At 43.3% G+C, this 19,178-nt stretch overlaps 1 protein-coding gene across 2 annotated transcripts; it reads right to left on the reverse strand.

The window, feature by feature from the left end:
* Nucleotides 1-8,710, reverse strand: Tlr1 (toll like receptor 1). Of its 2 annotated transcripts, XM_076938533.1 has the most exons (4): nt 8,647-8,710; nt 7,988-8,258; nt 7,521-7,801; nt 1-2,629 (listed from the first exon to the last, which is right to left on the reverse strand). In XM_076938533.1, the coding sequence occupies exon 4, from the start codon at nt 2,561-2,563 to the stop codon at nt 176-178; it is 2,388 nt and encodes a 795-aa protein (XP_076794648.1). In that variant the 5' UTR covers nt 2,564-2,629; nt 7,521-7,801; nt 7,988-8,258; nt 8,647-8,710; the 3' UTR covers nt 1-175. The 2 variants fall into 2 exon arrangements, with proteins under 2 accessions (XP_076794648.1, XP_034365067.1); XM_034509176.2 differs by lacking the exon at nt 7,521-7,801.
* Nucleotides 8,711-19,178: the final 10,468 nt, after the last annotated feature.

The following is a 19,178-nucleotide window of genomic DNA, read 5'->3' on the forward strand; positions in this document are numbered from 1 at the left end:
CAACCCAAATTATAATATCCCACTAATTTTTATTAGCAAACACTAGTGGCAAACTTGGGCTAAAAAGCACAAATTCCCACATCATAAAGTCAGAATCATTTTTATGTTCTTGCTGATACAAATGGTACCAACATTAGAACTCCCCAGAGCAGCAACACCGATAGGGTGAACATTCTTATTGCTGTGTGTAATACGTTGCTTCTGCCTGGTTAACCAGCTTAACATTAATGGATGCTCGTAGGTTTGCCCAAAAAAGCCCATGTTTGGTCTTCTCTGTGGGCCATTCCAAATAGGTCCTTCGTGCCATGAGAGTTTTGAGCTTGTGGTAATTGGTAGGGATGGAGTATTGTGGGATGGGCTCCAGCAAGATCAGGATTAAGTTATCAGAGCCTTTGTGGAAGAGATTGTGATGGGCAAAGTAGAGTTCATAGTGGCACCACTCACTCTGGATGAAGTGGGGAGACAGCACAAAGATGGACTTGTAACTCTTCTCAATGAAGTGTATGATGTTCTCCACAATGCTCCTGCCAGGGACAAAGTTTCTCTCATGGAGGCAAACCCGGATGTCATCTTTCTCTAAGTTTGGTAGTAATTCGTTCTTCACCCAAGCAGAATCATGCTCACTGTATGAGACAAAAGCATGGAACTGGAGCTTTCTCTGGAGTTCCTCTAAGGGGATGTTCTTGGCCCTGTGCCTGGTCTGTGTCCATTGACACAGCATCCTCACATACCAAGGCAGATCAAAGTAGAGACACAGGAAAGCCCCAGTGGCAGCCAGCAGCAGCATAGTGGCCCCAATGGTGACCGTCAGCAGAACGGTATCACAGGACAGTGGAGACATGTGGAAGTCCTGCAGTAGGGTTCCCTTAGTGCTTTCTGGGTAGTCACACCTGTAAGAGTCAGGCCAGCCCTCCACCACTTCTCTTGATACCTGGCCTATGTTTTTGACAAACTCCCTCAGCTCACATGTGCATTGGAATGGGTTGTTCCCCGCTGTTAAGGATCTAATATTCTGACAGTTCTGGAAGAAATCCTCAGAGGGGTGGGAAACTGAGTTATGGTCGATGACCAGCACAGAAAGGCTGCTGAAGGCCCCGCATCCAGGAAGGTCAGTTAAAGAATTGGATGCTACATTGAGTTCCTGCAAAGCTTGCAGGCTGGTGACATCTTTAGGGATGCTCATTATCCTGTTGTTGTGAAGGTCAAGGACCTTGACCTTGGGAGGTAAGCATCTGAAGACAGAGCCTGTTAACATATTTGAAGACAAATTTAAAACTAACAAACTCTGGGGCCAGGAGCATTGGTTTTCCCTATCACTGTACCTTAAAGAATTCCGGCTAATGTCTAGTTTTTGTAGGGATGTCATCTCTGCAGACATAAGAATTATATTTTCAAGGTTTTTTAACTGATTCTTTTGTAAACTAAGTGTTTTCAATCCAGTTAAGTTTCTACAACCCTTAAAAACCATGTCTGTTAAAAGGTTATCTGTAAAATCCAAATACAGAAATGGACTAACTTGGGATGGGCAAAGCATGTGGACCATGTGTGTTCCAGATATTGTCAAGTTTTGGATGTTCATATTGGAAAAGATACTATATATGTAACTTTGGGGAAAGGTAAACACATCAGTGACAAGTTCATGTATCGACAAAGCTTTCAGAGAAGTGTCAGAATAACTGAAATTTCTGGAGGCAAGTTGACCTTGTAGCTTCACGTTTGAAATTGAGAAATACTTGACTGGTGTGTGCCAAACCGACTGGAGGATAGCAATGAAGGAAGTCCACGTTGTTTCCACATTGTTCAGGGTAAGATTTGAGAGCTTCAGATTCTTACTAAGCTTTGACAAAGCATGTAGGGAATTAGAACAGCCCTTGTCTTCGAGCACACACTTGATATTAGACAGTTCCAAACTGGTCATAGTGCTGACAGTCACATCCACAAGAAAACGAAATTCTCTTTCCAACGGGAAAACTATATGCAGAGTCTTGGTGTTAATGTGCTGAAGATTCGTGAGGTCTTCTTTTTCCCCATAAGCGTCTCCTAACACCAGCAAAACCTTACTGATGTTCAAATGAGCAATGAGCTGCACACTTGAATTTTGTACCTGAGAACCGCTCAATCCCAGAAATTGTAGTTGGGACATGTTGCCAAACTCCTTGCATATGGGCAGGGCATCAAATGCATTAAAGGAGAGGTCTAAGTGTTTGAGGTTGGCTGCTGGGTGGCAAGAGATCACCCTCAACTGGTTGTGGGACAAATCTAAATATTCCAGCTCTGTGTTGAACTTGAAAACACTGATATTAAGGTACTGGAGTCTGTTGTAGGACAGTATTAAGACCCTCAGCTTGGACAATGAAAGGATGTCAGAAGTCTGAAGCTCAGATATGTTGTTTTGTGATATATCTAAAGTAGTTGTCTGCAAGGGTAGGTCCTTGGGCACTCTGGTAAGGTTTGCATTTGGCCTCTTAATGATAAGCTCACTTTCGTCAGATAACTGGATTTTGATAAGTGTCAGTCCTAAGACGATGATATAATAGAAGACGTGGGAATTTGTTCTAGTCATTGTATGGCAATAGACATCCCTGAGGTCACTGCAGTTCTTCAGAGCATCTCCACATGGGTATAGGTCCTAGGAAAAATTCACATTACATGATTATATTAAATTAGGCATTAAAAAATTTTTATTAGAAATTCATGAAATGAAGGCTACATTCTTTAGAGTTATACAATCCAAAACCAGGAAGATTGATAAATTAGATGGATAGTGAGTAGATAAACAATAGTGTAAACTCTAATCGAATATGTATAGATAGATAGGTAGATAGATATAGATAGATAGATAGATAGATAGATAGATAGATAGATAGATAGATAGATAGAGATAGAGAAATGAATATGGATTATATATAGATATAGATAGATGATTAGGTATAGATATATATGTAGACATGTCTGTGTGTGTGTGTGTGTGTGTGTGTGTGTGTGTGTGTGTGTGTCACAGTGCATGTGTGGAGGAAAACTTGTGGGAGGAGTCAGTTCCCTCCTTCCACAGTGTGAGACTCAGGGATTGAACCCAACTTCTCAGGTTTGGCAGCATGTGCCTTTACCCACTCAGCCATCTTGCTAGCCCCAAACAACTGTTTGTATGGCAGGAACTGAAGGAGGCTCCGGAGACACCACAGCCCTGCCAATGCCTGGCTTTATACTTTCAGTCTCCAGAATAAATTGCCATTGTTTTAAGCCACTAAATTCATGATGATTTATTGCAGGAGCTGTGGGGTTGGAACACGAATGGTCCATGGAAACGCCTCATTTTGGATAATTTAATGTTAACTTGTTAGAGTTAACTGAAAAGAGAAATCTCAATTAAGAAAATGCCTCCCTAAGATCCAGCTGTAGGGCATTTATTAATTAATGACTGATGGGAAGGGGCCAAGCCCATTGTAAGTGGTGCCATTCCTGGGCTGGTGGTCCTGGGTTCTATAAGAAAGCAAGCTGAGCAAGCCAGAAGCAAGCCAGTAAGCAGCACCCCGCCATAGCTTCTGTATCATCTCTTGCCTCCAGGTTCCTGCCCTGTTTGAGTTCCTGTCCTGACTTCCTTCGATGATGGAATATGATATGGAAGTATAAGTCAAAAAAATTCTTTCCTCCCCAAGCTTCTTTGTTATGGTGTTTTATTACACCAATAGTAACCCTAACTAAGACACTCCCCTGGCTCTGACCGTCTCAAACACATTTGAGAAGGTCAAAGAAGAATAGAAGCCAGGCTGAGACTCACTTTATGCCCTTTTATGCTTTGATATGAGAAGTTCAGGTGTCCCACAACTTCTTTTTTTTTTTTTTTTTTTTTGGTTTTTCAAGACAGGGTTTCTCTGTGTAGCCCTGTCTGTCCTGGAACTCACTCTGTAGACCAGGCTGGCCTCGAACTCAGAAATCCTCCTGCCTCTGCCTCCCAAGTGCTGGGATTAAAGGCGTGTGCCACCACCACCCGGTGTGAGCCACCACCACCCAGCGTCCCACAACTTTTTTAAGAGACCCCTGGGTCACTGTGTCATGACCTCGCTGCTATCACGGGGCCTAGATAGAAGAAGACAAAGTCTGACTCTCAAGAAAAAGACCTGTTGATAAATAACTAATTTTAATTTCATGTAGTGGTTAAGTGTAATCTATAGAAACAAATGGGGTAACAATAACCACTGAGGCAATGCTGAGTGATTCGTTTTAATTAATTCACTAGAGAAAGCCTTTCTGAGATGACCCGAGGTAGACACAGCAATTAATCCAAAGAGCCAAAGGAAAAGCCCTTCTTGCAAAAGAAAAGGCAAACACAAAGTCTTGAGATAGAACTGAGGTGAGCTGGTCTGGGGAACAGGGAAGTCAGGGATAGCGTGGGGTAAAGCAAACAAAAGAGACCTAGGGCCAAGATCACTCAAGGCCTTGTGCGTCATGGCAAGGAATTAGGGTTAGCTTCTATACCGGTCACTTTTCTCTGTTGGGATAAAAAGCAACTTGAGGAAGAATGGGTTTATTTAGTTTTTGGTTCCGGGGGAGGGGGGCAAAGTCCATTATGCCATGGCTGCTGGAGCAGGGAGCTGGATAGTCACATTTTTATCCAGAGAGAAGAGAGGGAGAGAGGGAGAGAGGGAGAGAGGGAGAGAGGGAGAGAGGGAGAGAGGGAGAGAGGGAGAGAGGGAGAGAGGGAGAGAGGGAGAGAGGGAGAGAGGGAGAGAGGGAGAGAGGCAGAGAGGGAGAGACTGAGACAAGGCTAGAAATCCTTAAAACCTACCCCACAGTGACACCTACTTCTTCCATAAGGCTCCACCTCCTAAAGACTCCATAGTCTCCCCAAACAGCACTACCAACTGAGACCAAGTGGTCAAATACATGAACCTGTGAGGGGACTTGCCATTAAAACCACAACAGGTCCTAAACAAAAAGATATGTGGAGCTATAATAATGCATGCATGCATGCATGCATCCATTTATCCAGCCAATATTGGAGAGATTTAAGGATAAAAAGCTTCAGAACACCTTTTTTCATTCATTCATCAAATGGATATTTCCCCTCTCATGTATGAGACATTGTTTAGGGTTGTTCCCATTGCTCTGGTTATATCGACCCATATGACCTCAGATGCTGCCCTGTTGTCACCTGTCCTGTGGCATATGAGAACAAAGGCAGCTGTGTTGAGATGAACCGAAGAGGAGTTTTAAATGAAGGTTGCACACCTATGCAGTTGCCTCCGTGAATTTTAAAACTCCCTGGAATGTGACTAGAAAACCAAGACATCAGGACCAACAAAGAGCCAGATTCCTACCCACATGTCCCTCACCGTACATCAGATGGCATAGACAGATCTAAAGAATTCAATTCTCAGAAATAGACCTGAGCTATAGAAGTTCCAGGCTACACATGCTGACCTCTCTGCTTTCCAGAACCTTCCCTGGACTTATGTTTCTGTAGAGGTGTTCATGCTTGCCCTTGCTTCCCCGAGTTCTTCATCAGCTGCATTCACAAGCATTCTGATCAAGAAAGATGATGGAGTATGAAGATTCGTGGGAAAAGCAAGACCAGCCTTTTCATGGCACCAATTACCCTAGGAAAGGCCTAGGAGTGCTCCAATTGCCCTAGCCCAGCACCCCAAAGAGCAACTCACATAAGGAGCCGTATTTAAATGGGTGTTATGGGGCTGAATGGGTGAGCTCCCCCCACCGAAATACTTGAACTTGAATCTTCAAGGAGGTGGGGTTAGGACACAGGCCCCTGGGAAGGTAGAGGTCATAGAGACAGAAGTCTCAAGAACTGGATAAAGGTCCCTACAAAAAGGACTTCATAGGGCTCTCTGTCTATTTCTTCCAAGAAGACATGATATGTTGGCCATCCACAATAAGAGATCTTTTGCCAGGTCCCAAGCATAGGGCACCCTCAACATGGACTTCCAGCTTTTAACACTACTAGGGTAAATTACTCTTGCTTTGGAGTGTGTGTGTGTGGTGCCAGGGATCAAGCTCAAGTCCCAGAACATGCCAGGCAAGTTGTATACCATGAACTACACCCAAGCACTAGGATCTTGTCATTTAAAGGTCATGATCATTCTTTTTATGGCAGCCCAATTTTAAGAAGACAATGAGAATCAAAATAATACCCAGTTACCCCCTGTGTAATCCCTGGATAACTGGCCAGGGTTCAGTATCCCAGGACAGAACTGCATGTTATAATCAGGTCAGAGTAAACATAATTGGGCTTAAGATTTGAGCTTCTCTAGTTATTTCTGTGTGTGTATCTTTATCAGAGACTTTCTCCAAAATCAAGCCCAGACGTCAATGAGGCAGTAGTCAATACTGTTGGGCATAAAACGTGGAGCGGTCCTATGAGCAAGACGAAGTATCTTCGTTCCCTTAACAGCTGCAACCTCAAAGGGCTAGAATCTACCTATGGCCAGGTATGTAATGAGACAGCCTGACCCAAGCATGTGAACAGGGAGCTTCAGCTTTGTACTTACCTAAATCAGTTGACTCCAGAGCCCTTTTACTTCAAGTCATTAATTGGAGGCTCTTAGTTTATGAAACTACTTTTTATTTGGATAATTAAGAAATCAAGGGCTGGAGAAATGGCTCAGCGGTTAAGAGCACTGACTGGTCTTCCAGAGGTCCTAAGTTCAATACCCAGCAGTCACATGGTGGTTCACAACCATCTGTAATGGGATCTGATACCGTCTTCTGATATGTCTGAAGACAGCTACAGTGTACTCATACATATTAGATACATAATAAATAATTTTCTAAAAAATAAAATCAAAATGTTAGGGCTGGTGAGATGGTTTAGCAAGTAAAGGCAGTTGCCACCAGCCCTGACAACCTAGGACACACACAGTAGGAGAGAATCAGCTTCCATAAACTGTCCTCTGACCTCCACATGTGCACATACAAACACACACACTCAAAAATAAAGAACTATTTTTTTTAAGAAATCAAAGTATATACACAAAGAAATGAATTTTAGATATCTGTAGAATCTCTAAATTGTAGATAAAAAAAAAAAACTCAATAAAGTCACTAAAAATCAATGTCTAAATTTTCTAGTCCAAACAAAAAGATACCTGTTGCTGTTTCTTTTGTTGTTGTTGTTGTTTTATTTCTTTTTGTTTTGTTTTTAGATACCCTCTCAATATGTAACCCTGGCTAGCCTGAAATTCAGTTTGTAGCCGCATAGACCAGGGTGGCTTCAAACTTGCAGTGACCTTCCTACCTCAGTCCCTAGACTGCGGAGATGACAGGTGTGCCCTGCTGAGGTATTGTTGATCAAAGTCTGATGGATAGTCACTGACCCTCTTCTGTTTCAGAACCCTCAAACCACTTTAACACGAACAAAAAGGATGATCTGTTAATTGAATGAAAGGAAAAACTGAATGAAAACTTTAAAAGCATGAAATCTTCAGGTATATTTGTGTCCATCTTTATGATCCAGGACAAGCTTAGCTGCCACCAAACGACATAAGGAAGTGGTCTGTTTGCATTACCTCTGCTCAGAAACTCTGGGGGCACCAAATCAGGATTTGGCTGGTTTTTAAATGGCAACACCTCGATCATTAAGTTCAGTTCTGCAAACATGCATGAAAAGCTTTCTCTGTGCCAGGGTAACTATTAACCGCTCTGGAAGGCCTGACAGAGGGCAAGAGTGTTCATGCTTGGCTTCCTGTGTGGCTGCGGAAACTTCAGCACTGATCAACTTGGATGTGGCCTGAAGAGCATTTTCAGAACCTACGATTCCACCTTGACTTCCAGCTCCAGTGTCAGTAGTCTGAGCAAACAGACAAGAATATCTAGTAAGGGTAACCCAGAAGAAAACCAAAATAAGCCTCCCCATTAAAACCAAGGAGCTGTGTATTACAACGCTTCTCCAGGAGAAATGAATTATGCTATACAGTCTCCTTCCATTGGCCCGAGACAGACTGCTTGATAAAGAAAAGACGTTAATTCTACTTACAGTTCTGCTCCACAGTCAAGGGGCCAGTCACATCCCGCGATGACCTTAATAGCAGAATCCCAGTGCAGCCCATGGCAAGAGATGGGGACATATATATCATTCCGGTCCAACCCCTGCTAGTTTCCTTCCAAGGCACCACCTCCAAATGCCATAGTCAGACTGAGCTTCCGCTCTCTTCGTGTCTCAGAGAAGGTATCTAACACATGGACTCTTGGTAGACACACTCAAGTGTATGTGGGTCACAGCATGTCCCATCTTCCTGAACATTTCACTGAGAGGAATATGGATGAGGAGAAGGAGAGGAGACCTTTAGGAAGGTCATCTAAAATCAAAACAGCTGTGTCCAAAAACCAAAAACACCTGCAACCAAGTACTCACTGCCTTACACATGCACGAGTGTACACACACACACACACACACACACGCACACACACACACACACAGAGTAACACACAAGGTCTTGAAAACAAATCACATGAAGGGAAGCGTTTCTCTGATTTAGGTTGGACAAATACTAGTTTCAAATCACAGTCACAGTAACTAAATAAATAGGCTACTTAGAGAAACATCCACAACTTGATCACAGAGACCTTTTCCATTTCTACATGGCAACTAGCACTGTAATTGTTGTTAAAAATAGAGTAATTTGTTTTACTTACCAAGACAACCTGCCTGTCTGGCAGAGTAGTAAGAAACTCAAGCACCTACTTCCTCCAACATTTAATTGGTAACTGCTTTCTGCATTGAAAGAAAGGGCTCCTCACTGCCACCTACTGTTAATTACTGGAATTACACCACAGCTTAAAGATAAAACTAATTTGTAGACTTATACACAAACAGAGTTATATCTTTATGACTCTACATTTTATTACAGTAGGCTCATTGTGTTGGACCCGAAAGTCTCAACTCCGGGACACGCAGTGCACAGAGGCATGGAGACCGAGACTGATGCTAACAGCAAGAGGAATTTTTATTTTGATGCGTCGGGGTCACTTCATTCTTGCAGGAAGATGGATCCTGAATTTCTGAAGCACACACCTTTTATACTTTAGGCAGACTTTAGCAACAGCAAAACTTGTTTATACCTAACTGGAAATTTTGATTAGCCTTTAAACTTATTGGCCACACTCACTCATGCAATTATTTCTGGTGGGCTACGTTTATCCAAGGCTGTGAAGGACACAGCTGGTTACTAATCAGTACATTCTGCGGCTTTTCTCTGAATTGTTTTTTTTAAACTCTTTCCCTGCTATCAGGAACAACCTGACCAGCAGGGTGGTTGTGTCTCTAAATGCCCTTTCTGTTCCCTTGGTTGTTATGGCGAATTTGTCAGGGTGGTCTCACAATTGCTGTCCCCACTAATGGGGTGAATTCTTAGATTGTTATTGGCTGAATCCAACCTGCTTACCACAACGGCTGTGTATGCTGGATACGTGGTTCTGGTAAGTCTCATCTAGTTTGCTTTTCCTCTGGTCTTTTGATCAGCTCATTGTCTAGTGACCGAGGAGAAGTCAGGGGGCAAGATCAAAGTTTTGCAAGAGATTTTTATTTCTCTTTAAGAAGAAAGATGATTTGTGAGAGGCTTGAAGGACAAACACTAGTCACTTCTTTTGGGTCACTAGTTTTCAGATGGAATTTGAAACAAAACCTTTCCACAGATATTTTTCAACTTTCTTCAGTACATCACCTTTTGCTGGGCGGTGGTGGCGCACGCCTTTAATCCCAGCACTTGGGAGGCAGAGGTAGGCAGAGTTCTGAGTTTGAGGCCAGCCTGGTCTACAGAGTGAGTTCCAGGACAGCCAGGGCTACACAGAGAAACTCTGTCTCGAAAAACAAAAACTCTATCTATTTATCTATCTATCTATCTATCTATCTATCTATCTATCGCTATATCTATATCACCTTTTAAAATTCTGTTTTAAAAAAAATGCCACCAAGGCTCTGTTTTCTCAGAGAAAATGCAAGCACCCAAGATGCTTCCTCTAGCTTGGTTTTGGCCAGCATCTTCAGAGATCTCTTCTGGGGGGTCATGCTCTTATAAAACAACCACAACAAAAGGTCAACTGAAGCTAAACCATGACAACTGCCTCCACACTTGTCGTCAGCCCAGTGTCTAGTCACAGTGTGATTGTGGAGATTACAAACCCCCTCCTTCTCTCCCTCCACATACCTCCACGGTAATCAGCTTTTCTACTGTACAATGAGGTTCACTTCCCGTAAACTAAGAACCCTGGGATTTCACTTTGACCATTCTCTGTTCCCCAACTCAGAATTTGTTTAGTGGAGAATATTTAATTCCAGTAGTCGACAACCAAGAACCGCCACCACAGTGCCTGACTATTCCTGGTCCCCAACCCAGAATTTGTTTAATTAGGAAAATGTGTGGTTAGATATAGTTCTGAAACAGAAGAAGAAGAAGAAGAAGAAGAAGAAGAAGAAGAAGAAGAAGAAGAAGAAGAAGAAGAAGAAGAAGAAGAAGAAGAAGAAGCACTAGCTCACCCCCCCCCACACACACACTACTTCGTCCTTTAAACTCATAACTGGAGATGGGGGGTGTCTTCGAGAATTCAGCCCTTGCCTCCTGTATTAGTCAGGGTTCTCTGAGGAGCAGAACCCAACTAAACGGCTGTGTTTACATATAGGAGGTCATTAGAGTAGCTTACAGGCTGTGGCCCTGCTAGTTCAACAATGGCTGTCTACAAGTGTCCAGGAGGTTTTCAGTCCACAAGGACAGATGTCTTGGGTGTACATCAGGGTCTTAAAGAAGTAGGCTCTATGAACAGTGAAGGATTAGACATTCCAGCTAAAGCAAGCACAAACAGACAAAGAGCAAAATTTCCCCTCTTCCTTGTCCCTTAAATAGGCTGCCACGAGAAGGCGTGGCCCAAATTTAGGATGGGGCTTATGATCTCAAATGATTGGATTTAAGGTGGGTCTTCCTACCTCAAAAGATCCAATTAACTAAAACCCCACAGCAGCTTGGGTTTTCAGTTAATTCCAGATGTAGTTAAGTTAACAACCAAGAATATCTACCACAGCTCTCAAAGACACAGGCTTTATGATCCCAGATCTAAAGAAATGCCTGAGGATGCACCCACTGGTACAGTAGTAACACAAGGCTCTGAGGCAATCAACCGCTCTTGAGTCAGATCTGATCAACAGGAAGGAAATCCTTCCTGGTACCTAGTACTATAAACCTGGTTAAACTAACATGAATCAGGAGGTTATAAGCCTCGGAGGGGGAACTGACCACTGTAGTCTTGCTAAATGGACATGTTGCCAAATTGCCTTCTGAGTGTTAGTGTTTATCAACGTAGGTTAGCAGTGCCTTCCACCTTGGCCAGAGGAGTCTCTGTCTGCAGAGGTCATCGCTTAATGAAGAGACTCCTACTTTGTCAAAGTGCTGAGAGTAAGTGACTATTGGATACTCAGCCCTAAAGAGGACCCTAAGAAGGACGTCAGTATGAACCCTTGCCCAAGGCTCAGGCAATAGTGGTAGACAAAGCGTACAGTATGTAAGGGACAGAGGAAGAGTGCTGTGGAATGCTGGCTTCAGGATGGGAAGCCATACCCATGAACTCACAGCAGCTGTTCACCCAAGATCTGCACAGGACCCCAAAGCAACAACATCACTCAGCAGCCCAACAGGCAGCACTAAAGGGGAGGGGAGACAGGGGAGGAGGACATGAAGGCCTGAAGGTGTGTGTTGGGGTGCCTGGAAGAATGGGGGGGGGGGAGTTGGAGTAGACATGATCAACAGACATTATACACATGCATGCTGTCAAAGAATAAAAGGTACTCTGTTTAAAGAGAAAGCTACTCAAGAAAGGAAGTTAAGTGGTGCCCGAGGCAAAGCACACTCTCATCCCAGCATGCCCCTTCCCTCCAACCTCACTCTCCTCCCCTCTGTGGGCAGCCCCTCATGTTTTCTCTCTCCTCCCTTGATATCCCTTAACAAATATGAATTTGCAATGACGCATACCCATGTATCAATACAGCTACCCTCCCAAAGAAACCTTTAACTCTCAGAGAATATGGCTTTAAAATTTGTAAAAGTAAAGTATTAAAATCATATATTTTATATAAGTATATCTAATACAAAACATTAGTGTGTGTGTGTGTGTGTGTGTGTGTGTGTGTGTGTTCAAGTCTTCAAAGTCTGGTGTGTGCTCTAGTCATCTCATTTGGGCTACCCACCCACATTTCAGGTGCTCAGTGATCACAGGTGGCTGAAGTCCACCATATTGGACAGCACCAGACTGGTTGACACTGTGATAGCCATGAAAACACATGTAAGCCTAAATTCCACTTTTCACCAAGCCACTTCTCTGTCACCTGTGTTCCATGTCCAGGCATGTCTTTTTGGATCCAAGACAGTGTAAATCAACTGTCAAGAAGGTTTGGCTTGTGACTAGGTTTTGTTTTTTGTTGTTTTGTTTTGTTTTGTTTTAATTGAATCATAAAAATAAAAACATAAAAAGCAAACAAAAACAAATAATTCACACATCATAAACTTTTTCAACACCATAAATACTTTTGCTGTAGAGCTGCGCAGTCACTGTCACAATCAATTTGCAAGACTTCATGGCCTTAAAATGAACCACTGTGTCTCTTGCCCATCATTCTCTATCGTACACACCAGCCAATCTACTCTTCAGAAGACACTAGTTTCTGTGATGTGTCTCTTCCCACTACTTCAAATAAGTGGCTTTATAATCCATGCTGTCCCACAGGTATTTCTCTCTCTCTCTCTCTCTCTCTCTCTCTCTCTCTCTCTCTCTCTCTCATTTTGGTTTTGATTTTGATTTTCTTGAAACAAGGTTTCTCTGTGTAGCCCTGGCTGTCCTGAAACTCACTCTGTAGACCAGGAACTCACAGAGATCCCCCTTCCTCTGCCTCCTGAGTGCTGGGATTGAAGGCTCAAGCCACCACCACCAAGCTGATATTCCATCCTCAGTGCTGAGCGATTTACCGTTGTATGGATATACCATGTGTCCATTCACCACTGGATGTACGTCATGGCACCACACGTGGTGTGATGGGCAGTGTGTACACATCTTTGAGTAGACATACTTTTTCTTGAGATGGGCCCAGGACTGGGATTGAGGTATAGTATGGTATATAGTATGGTATGGGCTCTGTTTAGCCTTTGGAAGAGCCATGAGGCTGAAAAAAGCTGCATCATTGACCTGTCCAGACATCACTCTACAAGAATTCTAGTTCTCCACATCTATTCCAGGCCTCTTCCGTGTCCCCTTCGCCCGTGAAAGAGACACGTGAGGCAGTGTTCGGGTGGTTACTACAGCGAGGCTTTATTCTTGTATCAGCAGAAGCAGAAAGACCCCAAGCCTGGGAAAGGCACTGCTATATGTACCCTAGAGTGGTGTGTTCACTTCTGATTGGCTGTTCACTCATCACCCCATATTACGCCCCGGGATGGGCAGTGACTTTGGCGTGCTTTTGCCTTTTGCACCTGCGCAGTTAGTTGTTTACTTGTGGGAGCACAGGATGCCCGCGCCATCTTGTAATGGCGAATGCTGTCAAGCTCACCGCGGCTCCTAACACACGTCCTTTCTAATACTTAAAAAAAAAAAAAAAAAAAAAAAAAAAAAAAAAAAAAAAAAAAACCTTTATATTGGTTCTTTGTGAATTTCACATCATGAACCCCAATCCCACGCATCCGTCCCTCCTCTCGTACGCACCCTCCAGCCTTGGAACTTCCCCTAACACAGAAAAAAAATCTCATGGTGGAGGCTGCAGCGTGTCACAGTGTGTCTCACAGCGCAGCCTTTTGTCCACTCTTCTTTACTTGCAAATGTTCATTGCAATGACTCGGTCTGGTACAAGGCCGCTGGCTCCTGCTACCGCATCCTCACTGGGACTCCTCTCTGATCCTGTTGTTGCTCTACATCATGGAGACCCTGTAGTTCTGGACCTGTAGGACCGGCCCTTCGTGCGCTTCAGCAGTTCGCTAGGGTAGATGTTGGGCTGGGTCAATTCAAAGCCCTGGATCTGGGCCTGGGAGGTGTCAGCCCGGCAGACCTCCTGCTCTTATGTTCTCAGGGAAGACTCACTAGCCACTCCTGCTACCAGGACCAGCTCTACCCTGCTGCCCAGGCATGGTGCAGGGCCCCAAATCCTGAGCATTGTCACCTGGTGAAAGACATGGCTAGTTTTCTCACTCTCATGACCCTGGGGGCTAGCTCTCCTGCCTGCCATAGATGGTGAGGGATGAGGCATGGGAGGAGGGTCTCTCTCTCTCTCTCTCTGTCTCTCTCTGTCTCTCTCTGTCTCTCTCTCTCTCTCTCTCTTGCTCTGCACCACTGCTCGGCAGACCAGAGGCAGATCGGGCTCATTGCATTTCCCAAATCCAGGGCCAGCTCTACTGTGTTTCCCAGGTGAGGGGCAGGACTGCTCTCCTGAGTCCTGCAACAGGTGAGGGGCACGGCCAACTCTCCTACTCTTGATGACCTCAGGACCACTTTTCCTGCCTGCCACTGGTGGTGAGGGGCAAGAAGGGGAGCATATCTCTCTCACCCATGTCTCCACAAAACAGACACCTGACGGGACTAGCTTTCCCACACTTACACCCTCAGGGTCACTCACCCACACCCCACCGTCAGGGTCAGCTCTACTGCGGTGCCCAGGTGAGGTGCAGGGTCCCCTCTCCCTAGTGCTGCAGCTGGTAAGGGGCAGGACCAGCTCTCCTGCTCTGATGACCTGATGGAGAGAGGGAAAAAGGGAGGGGATGGGATGTCTCCCTCACTGCTACTACTGCATAGCAGATGAGAGTCAGGACCAGCTTTCCCATTCTCACACCTTGGGGCCGTGTCTTAGTTAGGGTTTTACTGCTGTGAACAGACACCATGACCAAGGCAACTTTTGTAAGGACAACATTCAATTGGGATTGGCTTACAAGTTCAGAGGTTTAGTCCATTATCACCAAGGCAGGAACATGGCAGTATCCAGGCAGGCATGGAGCAGGAAGAACTAAGATTTCTACATCTTCATTTGAAGGCCATTAGGAGAAGACTGGCATCCAGGCAGCTAGGAGGAGGGTCTTAAAGCCCACGTCCACAGTGACACACATATGAAAGAATAAGATTTAAAAAAAAAAAAATAGAGGTGCTCTGCCATTAGTCTGAATCTTGGGTCCTATCTGTCTTTTAATTTTTGTTTATTATCACTATTATTAATATCAATGTTATTATTATGCATTCATGTGTGTATGACATGTTGGAGGAGAAGGTGCATATGTGGAGGTCACAGGACAGCTTTGTGGAGTCAATTCTCTCCTCCTACATTTATGTGGGTCCTAAGGATTGAACTCAGGTTTCCAAGTTTCTGCAGCAAGTGCTTTATGTGCTGAGCCCTCTTGGCAGCCCCTTATTTGTCTTTCTAATTATTGAGTTGTAACAGTTCTTTACACATACTCCAGATATAAATTCCTTATTAGATAAATGAATTGCATATTTTTCCCTAAGAGAAATTTTCTCTTTCTTGAAACGCAAAGACTTTAGTGTTTTGTTATATTTCATTTATCCTTTCTTTCCCTTTTGTTGTTTATATATTTGGAATCGTATCTAGGGAAACATTGGTAAATTCAGTGTACCTATGTTCTCTCTGTTGTAGTAACTGTTTTAAAAAGGCTGCTGGTAGAGCCGACTGTCTAAGCTGCAGCAGCTCTGCTGAGCTCAGCTGCCATGTTGTGTGGCCAGAGGCCACGTGCACACCACAGCTAGAAACAGCCAGATAGAGACACCAGCCTTGCCACCCATAGGACGCCAGCATGGGAGATGGCTCTGCCAATCTTCCACGCTGTCTCTACAAGGCTGGGCAGTGCTCGGACCATCAGGCCAACCACACAGGCTCGGTACAGATGAGACTTTAATGCTTAGATTATCCAAAGGCTTATATATTTAGTAATGATCAATAACAAGATACCCTTACAATTAGAGATGTAACCCAGTACCCAGCCTAGATATACCAACTACCTTTGACTGCTACAGACAAGCGAATATCAGCCTCCATGTCCACTTCTCTCCTTCTCCATCTCCCCAGCTCCTCCTCTTCCTTCTCCTCTTCCTCTCCTTTACTCTTCCTCTTCCCCTCCTTACTCCTCCTACCACAGCTCCTCCTACATATCACCCTTCCTGTTAAAATTTTTAAAAACTTTCTCTCAAAATACAATTAGAGCATAACTGTACAAATTTTTATCAGTAAAGTACAAGATAGACCTAAAACCCAGTCCATCATTTTGTTGACTAAACAAAACCTCTGTCATGTCTCCTAACTAAAAGACTTAGTTCTGAACCGGGCTATTTTCTTGGCTTTTCAGAATGAATGTCAGCTGAAAACCATCCTCTCAAATCTTTTCTCTCAAAGTGAATAGTCTGGATTGGCTATGAGACTGTAAGTCTTCAACCCAATCAGAAATCCAGAATGACTGAATTAACTGAAATTATGGGAAGCACAAAGCATAGCTTCTAAAACTTAGCCAGTTTATAGAGACTGCTATAATAGGGACCTGGACAGTCCCTATTCTTCAAAATGTTGGAGCATCCAATCTTCAGCCTTCTGGCCCAGAATCATCTGACAGACCTTGGTGCTGCAGAATTATTAAGGGCTGATTACTGTCTTGGTAGATATAATCAGTCGACTATTCTGCAAGCGTGTCCTTTTTTCTGGACAGTAGTTTGTCTGTAGACGAAATGAGGCAATTCTTGCCAAATGGCTGTCTCACCACAACTGGAGTAACTCCAAAGATGCTCAATTTCTTCTTAGAACCCAAGACAGGGAAGCTGTCAGGAGCAGACAGGTCTCTAATCAAAATGAACATTAATACAAATGTTTGTAACATCAATTCTGTGGACTTCTGACATTTTGAAAACCAACTATCTATGTAAAGCAACCTGGATTGTTGTCTGTTAAGTCCTCTCTGCTATTTCTAATTAAAAATCTAGAAATCACCCTAACAATAAACTCAGAGCCATGCAATAGCTATATAGGCTAGATGGTAAGCCTGAACTCACAGGCTTACCATCTCAAATCAGTTTAAAAAAAAAAGTTGAAGAAGGACTGGGTCTAAGCCTTGTATTCCTAAATGTGTTATATAGGCACAATGCTTATGAAAGTAACAATATTAATCTCACTTTTATATCAGTAAGAAACTCATACCAATGAAAACCTTAAATTTGAAATCAAAGTAAATTTTGTACCATTTAAGAAATTATAACTTCATCTTAATAATAATTATATAGATTTCTACCAATAAGTTATGGCTATGCAATAAATCCTAGCTAATCCTCCCTGTTCCAACAAAACCACTACTTTTCCCTAGAAAGTCAGCCCAGTATTAACCACCTCAGTCCCCAAGCCCAGGGAATATGGGCACCGACTCTTCATTAACTTCTTCAAGCTGATTATGGGTGTTGAGATATTAGAAGAGGAGCAGGGGGATGAGTAAATTGATAATCCTCTGATGTCTGTGTCTTCATTGCATCCAGCTGAAATTCCAGGACATCAGAGGTTCGAGCAGGTCTGCTCAGCTTTCTTGATGAGTAGATTCACCAAGGCTGTGTATTCTGCAGTATACATTTCTCAAAACAAATTTTAGTATCAAGATAATTTTTTGTTTGAATTCTGGAATCTAGTCTTCTGGCAGCCTGCCTCTGTCATGTCTAATCCATATAATTCTGGAAGGCAGAAATATCTTAATCATCTCTTCTGAAAAACACACAGACAAAATCTTTTTCCCTAAACAGAATATCCTTGAGCCAGTAACCAGAAAAACCTTTATCTTGACCTCTTTTCCAGAGGAAAAATATAACCATATAACTCAAAATCACACCCATCTTCCTCCCCTATTTTGCCAAGCAGGAAATGAACCCAGAATTCCCGTGGGGCCCATGTTAGACAGAACCCGAGTCTCCTGTGAGGCAATATTAACTTTATATCATTTAAACACACCTGATTTACACAATCTTTCTGTTTCGCCCTCTGCCTAGAACAGTTTTTTATTTAGACCATCTATCTGTTTGGCTCTGTACTCCAGAGCAGCTTCCACTTGTACATTTGTACACAATTTTCCCTATCTAAGTTTCAAACTGTGGGCAATAATCCCCATGTGATTCGGACAAATCTGTTTATAAATCTTTCCTAAAAGCAAATAATCCCTATATTTTAACTTTATACTTAAACCAGTAACTGCTCCACAACAAAGGCTTATTTGGCTCTCTTTGCTCAGAGCAGAGGACCTGCCTACCAGCAGTCTCTTTATTCACAGTTCCTGCTCTGGAGTCACGTGACTCCTATCAGCACCAATCACTCACTCACTTTCTTTTTTTAAAAAAAATACAACTTTTACTCTCAGGTGAATAGACTTAAATGTCTAGTGAAATTGTGCCAGAAGTTAGTGCAACACTTTGTTGTAGTAATTATTTAAAATGCGGTCGCCAGACAACCAACTGTCTAGGCTGCCGTGTCTCTGCCTAGCTCAGCCACATGGCCAGAGACCATGTGTGCACTGCAGCTAGAAATAGCCAGCCAGAAACACCAGCCCTGCCACCCACAAGACGCCAGCATGGGAGATGGCTCTGCCAATCTTCCACACTGTCTCTACAAGACTGGGCATTACCCAGACCATTCAGCTATCCATGCCAGCCCAGTAGAAAAATAAGACTCTAATACTTAAAGATTAATCAAAGGCTTATATACTTAGTAATGATCAATAACAAGATGCCCATACAATCAGAAGTGTGATCCAATACCCAACCTAGATATACTAACTTCCTTTGACTGCTACAGACAAGCAAAAATCAGCCTCCATGTCCACCTCTCTCATTCTCCGCCTCTCTCCTAGCTCCTCCTCTTCCTTTTCCTCTTCCTCCCTTACTCCTCCCACCCTAGCTCCTCCTACATCTCTCTTGGAAGATTGTTTTAACTCTTTAGGTCTTTGATATTATTATTGAGAAAGAATCTTGCTATATAGCCTAGGCTAGCCTGGAACTCACAATCCTTCTGCCTTAGTCTCCAAACTGCTGGTATTATAGGTATGCACCCATATCTAGCCTATTTGTTTCATTTATCCTGTGATGGATGACAAACCCAGATCTTTATGCATGCTAGGCAAGCACTCTATTACTGAGATAACCTTAGTCCTTCAGCACTTGATAATCTTGCATCTTTTATA

This window comes from Arvicanthis niloticus, chromosome 7 (genome assembly GCF_011762505.2).
Source record: "Arvicanthis niloticus isolate mArvNil1 chromosome 7, mArvNil1.pat.X, whole genome shotgun sequence".
NCBI lineage: Eukaryota > Metazoa > Chordata > Mammalia > Rodentia > Muridae > Arvicanthis > Arvicanthis niloticus.